General features: G+C 43.4%; 3 protein-coding genes across 9 annotated transcripts in view; 1 reads left to right on the forward strand and 2 right to left on the reverse strand.

Annotated features, from left to right (window-relative positions):
• Nucleotides 1–14,063, reverse strand: part of LOC144025440 (uncharacterized) — a 443,835-nt gene that overhangs the window by 84,711 nt on the left and 345,061 nt on the right. The window lies entirely within an intron of this gene.
• hars (histidyl-tRNA synthetase) overlaps nucleotides 1–14,063 on the forward strand; it is a 169,395-nt gene that overhangs the window by 50,490 nt on the left and 104,842 nt on the right. The gene's annotated exons all lie outside the window — the stretch shown is intronic.
• On the reverse strand, nucleotides 962–10,878 carry LOC144025439 (uncharacterized). The gene is made up of 2 exons (XM_077531453.1): nucleotides 10,015–10,878; nucleotides 962–3,304 (listed from the first exon to the last, which is right to left on the reverse strand). Exons 1-2 carry the CDS (start codon nucleotides 10,568–10,570, stop codon nucleotides 3,180–3,182), a joined length of 681 nt encoding a protein of 226 aa, XP_077387579.1. The 5' UTR covers nucleotides 10,571–10,878; the 3' UTR covers nucleotides 962–3,179.

The following is a 14,063-nucleotide window of genomic DNA, read 5'->3' on the forward strand; positions in this document are numbered from 1 at the left end:
CTTTTACTTTCCACCACTCAAAATGTTCATTGGCATCGGACCTATCCAAACATACGTATTTATTATTTTGTTTTATTTATTTTTGAGAGCCTCTATGGACGTTAAAAGCAGTATCGTGAATGAAGGATATGCTTAATAACTCCGCGGTACATGCTTCAAAAAATCCCAAACTTGACATGTATATTTATAGTCAAGGCCTGAAGGTATCTCTATGACAAAATTCAGTTATAAATACAGCGCCACCTAGTCCTTGAGGCATAAAACAAAAAACAAACCCACTTATGGTATTTTGTACAAAATTTGTGAACTCATTGTAAGTGTTATAACTAAGTCATTTATGAATATTCTTTTACTTTCCACTACTCAAGATGCTCACTGGTATCAGACCGATCCAAACATATGTACTTTTTTTATTTTGTTTTATTTATTTTTGATCGCGTCTATGGACAATAAAAGCAACATCGTGCAATGAGTACGAGCGATGATGGGTATATATACTTTTGCAAAAAATACCAATCAGGTCAACTCATTCCCTAAAAATAAAAAAGGGCGCTGATTTTTGCTGATCTTAACAATCACCAAAATCCATTGAGCTTGACACCCACATCACACCTGGCATAAAAAAATCCACATGTAAAGGTTTATCATGCCATGTTCAAAGAAATTTTGCTCCCAATGTGCCAATACCCCAACGTGCGAGTACCCCAACGTGCAAGTACCCCAACATGGCCCGGGCTGCGAGGGCCCTTTATAGCTGCTCGCAGCTCTAGTTTAGAATTGTTATCTATAACTCGGTAAGAGATCTTAAGGAATATCAAAGTATGATTCAAATGGTAATTAAGTTTTAAAGTAGAAAAGTAAAAGTAGGATTTAAGAAGTCAATGATTAATGTTACAATACACATAAAGATTCGAAACCACATTTTGTCTTTCTTGATTTATTACATGATTAATATTCAAATCAATAGCAAAGCAAAATCATTCAATAAGGATTATATACTGATTATGAATATATGACAATACACAAAGTATTCTTAACAGGTCAAACCTCATATACTCACAATACATAGTTTGCTCCTGTTTCCATGATGACAAATGGCAAAATCCAACAAAGTAAAAGAAAGGGCAAAAGCTTTGAAAAAGTATTATTCTTTTGATAAGTGGTTAAGACAGGTAGCTAATCTGTAATAAACCACCAAAGTCAAATGACCTTTAGGCCAAAAAGGCCTAAAGGGAAAAATTAAGGAATCGGGCTATCTAATCTCTTTGCTTTTAATTTAATAATAATTAGATAAGAATAGGAAAACTATAATCCTTTAACATCAGGACTCAGTAACTTGACAACTACAAATTGCTCCTATTTCTTACTTGTTAAAAGACATTCCTCAATCCTGCAAAGATAAGCCATGGCAAAAAGTGTAGAAGTCACATCCAACGGCACTCCGTTGATGATCCCTTCTTTTTTGCAATGAGACTTCTTCAGTTTTACCCTTTTATAATCTCGGGGGCTTGTCTTAGCTTCTCTTGGTGTATGTTAGGGCAAACAAAGGTATGTGTGTGTATGTCTCAACCAGTTTGTACCTGTTTCAGCAAATCACGAGTTATATGTGCTGACAGTCTTCTCTAAAAATCTTGTGACTACTTGCAAAATGTTCTATTACAAAAGTCTATTTCTCAAAAGTCTTGTGACTATGGCTTGTGATTGCTTGCAAAACATGTTGTTGTGACAGTGGAATGTCTGATGTCATTTAATACACTAAACCCTTTGTCTACTAAAGTGGCGGACAGGCCTCATGACTTGTCCACCACGAGGTGTTATTCACAAATCTTGTGACCTCTGATAAACATGTCTCCACTTATTCTTATTCATATTTCAAAGCTTTATTCATTATTCTGCCCATAAAAACATTGATTAATATAACACTTTTACTCCTCAATATAAGGGAGTATAAAACATGATTACAGATATTCCTTTTCATGTCACCTTTTGTGACAAGCCTAACCTTGGTTCCCCTCTCTTGTGTAATATGTGTGTGTGTGTTACGTGTTATTGCTTGGCTCTTACTTATATATTTATCAAGCAGTGATGAGGCATGTTTAAATGTTAGTGAAGTTGACATTATACTAAAAGCAATTTATATATGTAATCATTACAACCCGGCTATCTCATATCACCTTTTTAACATGGCATTCATTCCATCAATACACATTATTGAACTTCATTGTCACTGTTAGTAACATCACATCAGTTCATTCATGTCCCGTCTTTAGTAACATCTGTCCATGTTACAAGACACCCCCTCCATGAGATGGGAGGGTTGAAGAAGAGATCCCGACGCAATGGAAGATGTAGAGATCTGTATGATCATCCATCATCAGACGAATCGTCAGACGGGTCGCCCCCAGAGGAAAGGTTAGCGACATCAACCACCATTGGGCTGTCACCCACGTCAGTTCCAACTTGTCTCATCTCTGAGAGCGAAGGGATGTCATCATAGATACGCACCAAGTACCCGCCACGATCATCAACTCTGTAGCGGACAGGCGTATCAGGCGTGGATGAAGCCGAGGTGGCCAAGTCAGCATCGATGAGGCGCATCAATATTTCAGACGCAGATGTCGTCTCATCAGGCGGTGGAGGTCCTGGCAAGGGCAGGACCCCAATGTCTCTCAGTGGGTTAGGGGAAGGGGTAGGTGTGAGCTGATCAGCTGTAGCAGCTCTTGAACCTCCTTCTGGAAACCCACCAGCAGTAGTCTCACTGTTCCGGGGCGACCTCGATGTTATTGTGGTCGATCGTAAGGATCTGTTGAACAGGTCGTAGCACAGGAGGAACCTGCCGACTAGCCCGAGGCTGGGCTGGAGGCACAAGGGGGAGAGGGCCACCTCTCCTCGGGATCCAGTCTGTGTATGAGCGTCAAGACGAGATCAGCAGGCAGGTGCCGTCGTCATGATGTGTGGTGATACAACGGGAATCATCTCTGAGTTGCCAGGTCATATGAAACAGCGGGTAAGTGTACCCGAGGCATGTCCCAAGTCCGTCGACATAGGTCTCAGGGTGTCTAAGATCTCCCCGGGTCGAGTGTAACATGCTGGAGGACTCAGAGACCAGCATATAAAAGTCAGATTGTGCCTAATCTTGTCTCACGTTAACTTCACTGCCATTTTTAACGTAGAGCCCCTCACACAGGAACCAGTCGGACTGAGCCGAGAACAGGAAGCAACATGTTCCCATCATCGCTCCTCCAACGAGCCAAGCATATTTCATGCGGATGGTACCGCACAGGATACACCGTGGAGTAGGGGTCTATAACACAAATCAAATTTACCAAACAAGATAAGAACAGGATAATAGCAGCAAAAAGCATCAGCATGCTATATACAGCCCCTCTAGGCAAAATATCTTAATCAATTTTTAATCATCATTTTTTATTTTGTTTAATTGGTGAACCTCTCATTTTCCAAATTGATCAACGGTAACGGAAACATCTTGAGGGATTCTGGCCAAACCGGATGGGCTCACAATCCCAGGTGATAATGAACCAATTGAGGGAACTTGCCCTCTACTCTACTCTCATTGGCAGTCCGAGGTGGAAGGGTAAAAAACGCGGAATATGTAAAGAACCAGGCAAACAAAACCAGTTGGTCTATAATATCAAACCATAGGAGCATGGATATGAAACCCCATATCACTCCCCATATTACTAATTTATCCGATCTAATTATCCAAACCCGTTTCTGTCCTACATTACCTTTTAAGGCGAGCAACTAAGCCGATTACATAAATGGCTAGGGCCATGGCTAACATACCTTCTAAGATCACGGTTCCGTAAATCAAGTGAAATGTGAAGGTAGAGGCCATGTCAAGTGTAGCCCAAAAAGGAGGGCAACAACTTCAGCAATACCTCTAGCTGTTTTCCAATCAATGTGTATGCCTTCATGCATGTACACGACAAAAAGGCCAAGTCCCAGGGTGTATGTTTGGAACATAAACTGTAGCACCAGGACCTTTGTCACCGTTAATATCAAAATAATAATTTGGGTAAACTGTAGCCAGTCCCACTTACCTGTGCAACTATAGTCCAGCCATATCACAAACAATGCCCAAAATTCAATTTCATTACTCACGTTTAATGTCCCAGGTCATCCCTGGGTTCCAATCATGGTACTATTTGCCATGGTTCAATAGACAAAAAGGGTTACCGTTTCACCTTGGAGTGCTCTCAGTGAAGACCAAAGTCAAAGTGGCAGGGGCTCAGCTCCGCCTGAGCTTATATGCCTCCTGTCTCCTCCTCTGGGGAGGGGCAACATCTCAATGGTTGGTCTCGGCACCTCCCTCTTTTTGGGTTGGAGCAGCTTCTTGACTCGTCCCTTGGTCAAGACGTAGACTATTGCAGTGGCTGTAACTATGAGTACACTGAGTAAAATCCATTTCCATGACTTATGTATCATTTGCCACAACCGTGAACCTACAGTTTCTAGGCTTTGTTCTGCAAAATCTAGCGTAGAATCAATCACAACTCTAGTAGTTTGTACAAACACCAATTCAATTTTTTCATACCAGGTACAGTCATGGATGTCTTTTCCAGGCCGCACTGGAGCCAATGTTCAGCGGGGGAAAAACAAGTTCCGCTGTTGTATATTTTGTTTGGCCCAATCCAATCAAACCCCAATACCTGTTTTCCCTCGCAGAGAGATTTTCTGAATGCATGTCCCTCTCCGATTTGAACAAGGGAATCGGGTTGACTGAGCAGGAATCTTGGGTATTGACTTTGAGTAAGTCCATAGTCATTTATCCATTGTAACCATGGCCGTCTATCGGCTGGTAGTCGTCTTTTCCACGTGTTGGTGTTTGCAGCCTTGACCCACAGGGCTCCTTCGGGGGTGCTGTAATTTTCATAAGGATATTTGTCTTTGCAAAACTCACCCCAATTTGGTACTGATCCGCAGGGTTAATGGGCCAGTTGAATCAGGCAAGATGTTTTCTCGGGATTACAGTTCTTCATCCACGGCCTGGGGCTGACGTATAGATAGGGCGACCATGAGGTTCCTGGATAAGTGTCTTGTTCTTTGGAATACACTGTAGCCAAGGTACTGATACTGGATCCAATAGTTAGATGATTCGTTAAGGCAGGGCATAACCCATTTTTTCATTTCCCAGCTCTGGAAGCCCCACCAGGTCCTTGTGAGATCTCGGGTATGGAACTCTTTCCATGCCTGTAAATCTCCTTTCACAGTGCTATTTTTGAGCAGTCCTGAACAATCATGTATCAATTTCGTGCCTATTATCTTTTTAACCTCGTACAGGGGGCATCTGGGCGAATTTCCAACTGACCATTCTTTTTCATTTAGGTTGGTATATATTCTTTTCACAACACACTTATCGATTTTGTTAGTCTTTTTGGGGCACTGAAAACAGTTCATCAGGTTCCAAAACTTTTCTCTCATTGGTTTCAACTGGAACAAATTATCGGGATTTTGGATCTCTTGACAATAAAACACTTTTAAAAGGCTTTCCCATAACCATGGGAGTGAATCATTAATCCAATGTTCATAGTCAACTGTTGGGATTCTTTGAGTTATTGGTAATTCATAAAACAAACTACCCTGACGGTCTACGTATGTAAAAGATGAAGGCATACGTACATGGTAGTTTAATCTACATGAATTCATCACATTCCAATAACATGGCTTTAACTTTGTTATAGCCGTGGCACATTCTCTTTGTCTTCGGGCAATTAGTATGTCAGTGTCTCTTTTACCTCTAGTTGTGAGTCTTTTCTTGTTTCGGGCCCGGAACTTGACGCTCTTCCATCCCGATGTGGTATCAGGGGGATCGCTAAAGCCTGCAGGTGGAGTTGACGTTAACGTGGTTTTACCTTCGCAGCTGTAGGTGATGCAGCTGAAACAGGGTTCCCACTCTGGTCGAAGCTCCACACAGTAGTCTCCCCTTTCTGGTGCCGGGGAGACGAAGTCGCGATGTTGATCTGTGTCCCAGTATCCAGTACCGTTCTGTCCCGGTGCGGGGCGGCATTTGTTGTTGGAATACCAAAATGGTTTTTGGTCCTTGAACTGGATCCAATTGTTTCTGACTTCTCTCTGTTCCATTCTTAATAGTCCTAATATTACTACTGTCAGCTTTTCAGGATCAGCTGTGTGGTCGACGGTCTTTACATGGTATGACACAGCCTGGTAATTATGGGACTGTTTTTCTATCATCATCTTGTCAGTGAAAGTTGTCATTGTCTTCAAATCTTTCGTTCTGTCGGTGTCATGACCAGCAAGGGTCTTTTTCAAATAGATGAGTGTACTGAGTTGTCTTTTTCAGGGGGTCAGCCTCTGTAGTGGTTTGTATCTTTACGTCTACGGTACTCAAGGTGGCAGTCCAGCATGTCTGGTTATATGTTTTTGTTGTAGCATATCGCACTTCTTTTAAATTTAGGGGGCTATCTTCATTTTTGATTCAGCCCATTTTATTAACGGTACAAAAAATGAGTGCTATCAACAATGTAAAGAATATAACTGTAGCCATCCCGTCGTAGATGATCTTCAGCCAAGGTATTTCTGTCAAGGGAAAGATGTTGGGTTTTGGTACTTCAAAGTCTGTATTCCCTGGGTTGAAAGGTTCAGGTTCAGGATCTGGGTCATCCAAGATGATCACTTCTTCGTGCCAAAAGATGTCTTTTCTTTTGGGGTTCTCGGGAGTAGTATTTTGATACTCACTCTCTGGCCGTCTGTACCTGACGATCTTTTCTGTTCTGGTAGGCGGCAAATCATAATAACTTGAGTTTTTTACCTTGTCGGTTGTGTTGACATAGGTTGGTGTTTTTGCTGAGGCTCTGGGGATTGCATATCTGGGCTCTCCAGCGGTATTGATGTCGGTTGGCGGCACTGCTGAGGCTCTGGGGATCGCATATCTGGGCTCTTCAGCGGTGTTGACGTAGGCTGGTGTTATTTCATCTGTTGGCCAGCCAGACGCCTGTGCTCCGTCAAATTGAGGGCTTGGTTGTTGGGTGACGACACTATCAACAGCTGGAACTGGGGGAATAGATGAGGCCATTATTATGTATCTTTCCTCACCTTCAGTTCCATGGAAAGTCGTCAGTCGTGGTGACCCTCCTCCAGCCGGTTGAGGGTTGATGTCCCTTGGCAGGGACATGGTTCAGCTTGTATGTCTTGTCTGCTATTGGATGGTTGTTCGCTGTTCTCGTTGTGGCCGATGTGTGTCTGGTAGAAGTCTCCTCTCCTGTCTTTTATCCTGGGGTCGAGACCTCGCCACACCTCCTTCCATGACGTAATCAACGCCATTCCCTTCGTGTAATCTCCATAGTTTAACCCTCTTATTAGGTCTTGTTCTTCTTCGGAAATTTTTAGGCTTTTGTCATATACACCTTCCCTGACGAGAATGAGTTCTTCCCAAATTGGTTGGTTTTGTTCAGTCACAAATGAAGTCAACTTCCACCATAGTGGGCAATATTGACCTATGCTCTCAAAACGTCTAAAGGGAGGTTTTTTTTTAATATCTTTTACCTTCATATTCTCCCTTTCTTTCTACCATTTTCAATAGCATATTTTCATTCTCAATTACATAAAACGAACTGTTGCCTTTAGGCCTTTTTGCCAAATATTGATACATAATTTGGCTTGTGGTAAAGAGCAGCAGCCCATGTATAGTTATTTCAAAATACATAGGCTGGCAATTATCATAATAATTTGGGCCCCAGCGTATTTTTAACGCTTGAATTTCCAGGGGGGTTGTCAGGAGTCCATTTATTTGTCATCCACCAAAATTTTAATTGTTCACTTTTCACCACTTTTACCTGTACTAATTCTTCATACACAGGTTGTTCAATATGGTTAATCAAAGAGGTTATCTTCCACCATGAATCCCTCACGAATCCATGGTTTCCTAGACAACTGTAGTTGTCTTTTCGGTCGCGTTTAAATTCTTCTTTTCTTACTTGTACTTGTAGGTAGTCAGTAGAATTCTCGATGAGTCGGGTCCTCCCGTCTTTCCATTTGGGTTCTTGTCGGTGTACTTCAACCTCTTTGTACATTTCTTCATCATTGGTCCAAATCAGGGACAAGCCGTGGTTTCTTACATCTACATATGGGGGTTGAACACTGTCATAGTAGTTTGGTCCCCATCTGTAGACGTATTCTTCGTCGTAGTGAAGGTTCAGGATCCACGGCGCTCCCGTGGGGAATTTAATGGCCCACATTTCTTGCTTTTGCCAATTGACTGTTTCTATACAAAAACTGTTTCAGCACCACATAGCCGCATCTGCATGGAAGGGCATTCTACCCCATTTCATCTGTAGGTCTTTTATACTGGCTTTCTTTTGTCCTAAATCTCCATTTCGAAATGTCATTTCTGTTTCAATCCAATAATTATTAGAGCCCTTTCCTTTGCAGGAGATCTCGTAGTCACATCGTGGATTGTAGATGGGGTTATTTCAATGAGTTATTAATTCGTTTAGGGTTATGTAGCCGGTGATGAAGGGATGGTTTTCTTCTGGTTCTCTTGTTTCAGTCATTATTGCTTATTTGGTTGGTTATCAGAAAAATCTGGAAAGTCAGGTCTGTTCCACAGCCGGGACAGGATTTCTTGTATTCCTTGTTGTTCCTTTTCGGTGGATGCTCGTTCTGCTTGCAGGGCTCTTATCTGTTGTTCGGTTTGGACACAGGTGAAAGCGTCTTGGTGTTCGGTCTCTTCTTGTCTGATGATTGTCATGTGCCTTGTCATGTGGGCTGGGCTGGTGCCGCCTCCAAAGCGGGAATGAGACCCTTTGAAGGCCCCTCCTCTTCTCCTTTAACCGGTAACAGGTCCCTAGTTGAGGTGCTGGCATCTACCATGACAATGTCTTGCTGTTGCATCAACCGTGCTTGTTTCTTTCTTCTTATTTCTTGTGAGGCCAAACACTCTAATATACGAACAGCACTTAGTTCCATAGATATTGAGTATATCCCCTCATAGGGTATCATGGCCATATTCACTGTGACTTTTACCATAGCTGAATCTAGCCGCAGTATGTCGGCATTCTGTTCTCTTTGTCCAGTATGACATCTGGGTGGGCTTGGCGCCAGGCAAAACACCAACACCTTCTTGTACTGTAATTTCTTCGGGCTGGGGTCCAAATCAGTAGTATAGCAATACAAATCTTGAGCGAACCAATTTTTCTGTGAGAGAGGGTTCAGGCACATCTTCTAGGGGCGCGTCTGGACGTGCCAAAATTTGTCCAACAATGGTAGCCCACACTTTTGGGCTCCATGGTCCTCTTCCCAAATGGTCTTCTATGGGTCCGTCCTTTCTGGCGGTTTGTACATCTACCTCTAGATATTCAGGGGTTGATTCATCCATGAGGGGTACTTGATTAGGCGGCACTAAGTTCTAGGGATGTAATGATATGGGCAATATCGTGATATTAAAACTGCCACAATATCGTCGTCGTCATGTTCACAATATTTAAAAGGAATACATCTGTTAAAAAAAGTCAGGTTTATTTTTATTTGTGCAGTTTTAGCACCCTCTAGTAGATAGTTTATTGGTGCAATTTTATTTTAATTAGGGATGTTTTGGCCTCTATGTTTAAAATCTATGCTAATTGTCAGATGAAGGGGAACCTAATTTGCTTGTGAAGTGATCAATGTGTGCTTGCATTAGCAAGTAAGTGCTTAATATTATTAGAGATTGTAGGTGGTTTATATGCATTGCTGTTATGTACAAAAGAACAATATTGTGTTTTTTTTTTTTAGTATGAGCCTTTTTTTTTTTTTTTTTTTTTTACAATATAGTGATCTTTTTTAAATATCGCCAACCCCCCAACAATATCGTGATAATTATCGTATCGTGACCTTTATATCGTGATATCGTATCGTGATGTTTGGATATCGTTACATCCCTACTAAGTTCCAAGGCCAATTTTCAGCCATGGTTCTGTTAAGTCTATCTTGTGCCAAAAAACTATCTTGTGCCTTAATTCCCCCGTGAGCTCTCAAGGCCGGTCGAAGTCTTACCAGTTGCCGACGACAACTGCCATCCCTCTGCCTCTCCTCCTCTCACCAGATATCCTCTGGCCTCATGGTTGCAGCAGTGGGCGCAGTATGTCAAGTCTCGTCCGTCCCAGGTGCATCCACAACTCTGTCCCGGTTGAAGGAGATGCAATGCACCTGCTCCAAATTCCCACTGGGCAAAAATCTTCATTCTGGGCAATTTGTTAATTTGGCATTCTTCACATATGACTTCATCCAATACCTTTACGGGGAGAAGTGGTTCGGGTCCCTCTGTCGGCGGTTTCGGCAGCTTCACCGGGACTGTCCGGGGTCTCAGGAGTCCCGTTCCGGTCCACCTGGTCGGCAACCTGTTAGGGCTTAAACAAATCACACACTTCTCCTCTGCATTTCTCCATGTCAGTTCTTCCACTTCTGTGGTCAAATACCCGCGCTTCACATTCTCCAAAATGCGATCGGCTAATCCGGCCCTCATTCCTCCTGGTGATCTCCGTACGATTACCGCTCCTTTGACGTTGGCCAGCTTGACAAAGGGTGGGATAACTGCGATGTTTGCTGCCATTCTGGCTCCCTAGTTACTTCTTGGCTTGAGTAGGATTGGCTGGTATTGGTTTTAACTGCTCTACCCCTTGAATTCCTTTTTTCTTCAGTCGTACTGTGTTTCTTTCTAAAATTTCTTTAACAATATCCGGTCGCCCGTACTTGGGTTTAACCGCGGTGTTGCTGGGCAAATCCCTTGATTTAATCCATACTTGTTGTCCCACTTTGAATGGGCATTCTTCTTTCTGTGGAGCAGATTGTTTCTGTTCCCGTTTTGCCTCTGGTGTTATGAAGGGGTGTTGGTTTAGCTCTTCAGAAGGGGAAGGCCGATCTGTGCGGCTCCTGCCATTGAGGTCAACGACCAAGTCTACCAACTTTGTGCTCCATTCTTTTCCGCTAGCATTTTTTCCTAGCCAATTTTTGACTAGGCCAATGGTTCTTTCAGCCACACCGTTGGGTTGAGGGGTGTAGGGGGGTGAATAGACTTGCTATTCCCCATTTTTGACACCACTCATCCACTTTAGCATTTTTGAATGGTGTTCCATTGTCTGTCCTTAATTCTTTGGGTATCCCAAGCCACATGCAACTTTCTTTTAATGTCTTTAACACACTGTTAGCATTGGCTTTCCTCACCACATTAAGTCCCAAATGTCCTGACATTGAATCTACAAGCACAATAAGGTATTTCTCACCTTTTGGGCCGTTCACTCCCATGGGTCCAGCTACGTCCATACAAACTGATCCCCGTGGCACAGTACTTTTGATAGTCAATCCGTCCGCTCACTGTCTTCGACGTCCTGCGTTGTACATGTTGCACAGTTCACAGTCTCGCAAAACAGCTCGGATCGTCCAATCCGGAATCCAAAGTTCCAGCCTTTCCAACTCCTTCCGTGTAAGCATGGGGCCTCCGTGGCCTATCGATTCATGTACAGCCATGGCCACCTTCCTCACGGAATCTTCTGGAACCACCTTTCCTTGTGGCGTCTGATCCCAGTTTTCTGTTATTACAACTATCAACCTTCTTTCTTGGACGTATCGATCAACTTCGTCATTACCTCTCCAGTGGGCCCCCTCCTTGACGTGGGCTCTCTGGTGGACAACATCAATTTTTACCGAAAGCCTCATTTCGGCTATGTTTTTCCATAGCTCACTATGGGCTACCGGTTTTCCTTTGGCTCCCTCGTAGCCATTTTCTTCCCAGATGGCTAGATATTCTTCGAGGGCTTGTGAATAATAAAAGCTATCAGTTATAATTTGCAGACTTTTTATGTGTCTCTTTATAACTTCTAACAGTCCTAGCACTGCTGTTACCTCTCCCGCTTGTGCGCTGCCAGGCGTTTTTCCTCTGCTCCGGCTGATTTTGTTTCCATTTTGTTTGAGGATGAAGCCCCAGTGTGCGTGCTGGTGTTCTCCTTTCATTGACCCGTCGGCTCCTGGGTTCCAGGCACATAGCATGCCGTACCGTTTCTTTCAGTTTCTCTAAATTGGCCTGATCTGTTACTGACCATAACCAATTTTTGGTCTTCACTCCTTCAGGATTTTTCCGAAGTCGTGCATACAGTGGTCTTGCATGTTTCTGGTAGTGGGGGACGTGGTCTCACACACAGTTGCATAGTCCAAGTATCTTTTGGAGCTCATTCTCAGAAGTCGGCGGCAGAATCTGTTCAATCTTCTGTCGGTACCCTTCTGACAGTCCCAAGTTTTCATCAACCTGGAAGCCCAAATAGTCTACCTGGAAGCGGGCCAGTTCACATTTTTTGAGATTGAGCTTGAGCCCCGCTGCTGAGACTCTCTCAATCAACGTTTGCAGCATGTTCAGGTGTTCTTCAGTGTCACTGGCAATGAAAAGATCGTCAATGTACACTGTGACCTCTAGTCCCTCCAAAACTTTTAAAACTGCTGACTGGAATATGTTGGGTGAGTTCTTGTATCCCTGTGGCAACCTTTGCCACACGTATGCCTTTCCTTTGTGTGTAAATGCCGTTTTCCCTTGCAAAGCCTTCGCAAGTCTTAGTGAGAAAAATCCATTTGCCAAGTTGATGCAAGATTTGTATTTCTTAACCCTTAGTGTCTTTAAGGATGCTTGAGGATTAATGAGACTTGCCTTGTTAGCTATTGTCCTCCGATTGAGAGCCTTGTAGTTGATCACAGGCCTCCAGCCTCCTCCAACCGACTCTGGTTTCTTCACGGCTTGAATCGGGCTGTTGGTTATCGGATTGAGCTCTTCTCGGATGATTTCTAATGCCAGCAATTCTTTCACAATCATGTCCATCTCGGCCACAGCTCCTGGATTGAGAGGGTATTGTCTTACCGGGGGATGTACTCCTCCACCGATGACATGGACGTGCTTTGTTCCAAGATCCCCGCAGTCGTTCTTAAAGTGGGCAATCGAAGCTTTGTCCAGTTTTCTGGTTAGTCTTTCTTTACCCTCAGGGGACAGGTCACTGTCTTGTACCTGTTGGATTTTGACAGCTGGCACATCCACTGGTTTGTACCACTCTCGGATTGGTGTTACTTTGGCCGGGCCCACACGGACCAATCTTGCCTGTAATTTACTCAGCCTTTTCTTTGTAGACTGGCGCTGGTTTTTTGGTTTTCTCATATCCTCGGCATCTCTCAAAGTCAATAAATTGTATGGTCCCATGACCCATACAATTCCTCTCCATATGCCGACAGGCATCTTGGTTGTTGTTGTACTATCACTTCTAGGTGTCCACGTTGTCTTAAGGCTTTGCGGGTCATTGACACCTCTACTCCTGTATCTACCAAATAGGGAGTTTTCCCCACATCCCTGTAGAGATTGTCACCTCTTCGGTAGACTCCTTCAATAGTGACCCGCGCCTTTTCGGTGTTCATTGTTCGGGCCCCTGGGAGGCTGCAGCCTTGCGTGCCTCCTGAAGGGCCTTTTTCTCCTCTAGGGTCATTTTTGGATATGCTTCTTTTGAGACATATTCTCCTGGATCTTTCTTTTTATTTTGGTTCCCTTGGGTGGCTCGCGCTGTTGTTTATTCTCCGCAAACGATCGCATTTTTGAGGACCTAAACATTTATGTAAACTCACCGAAATTTGCACACTCTTCGGGCCCTGCGAAAAATTTGATATTCTGATGTTGTCATAACAACGAGACTCTATAGCGCCCCCTAGCATAAAAAAATAAAAACCAATCCCGGCACGTCTGACCTAGAGCTACGAAATTTGGCAGGCACTTGTAGCACCCCGGGACGCACAAAAAGTCAATTGGGACCATGTAGCAAAAATGTACAGGAAGTGAGTTATGAATTTTTGAATGTCCAATTTTGGCCCATTTTTGCCCATTCACTGTGGTCATACTATTCCCCCCTTTGCAAACAGTTTTAATCCGATTGACTTCAAACTTGGCATGTATCATCTCAAGACCTGAGACAACAACTGGGCAAAATATCTTGACTTTTCGGAATACTATATGGCGGGGGCGGGGCATCAAATATTGCCTTTAAAATTTCATTTGTCCAGAAAGACAAAATGCTTAATAACTC

This window comes from Festucalex cinctus, chromosome 9 (genome assembly GCF_051991245.1).
Source record: "Festucalex cinctus isolate MCC-2025b chromosome 9, RoL_Fcin_1.0, whole genome shotgun sequence".
In the NCBI taxonomy this organism is placed as follows: Eukaryota; Metazoa; Chordata; class Actinopteri; order Syngnathiformes; family Syngnathidae; genus Festucalex; species Festucalex cinctus.

Bases quoted from the DNA above. Each gene is read 5' to 3' on its own strand.
- LOC144025439 (XM_077531453.1), bottom strand. From the start codon at position 10,570: ATGGCAGCAAACATCGCAGTTATCCCACCCTTTGTCAAGCTGGCCAAC. The intron at 3,305-10,014 runs GTAAGACTTCGA...TTTGTGTTATAG, and splicing joins GCAGTTGTCGTCGGCAACTG to ACCCCTACTCCACGGTGTAT.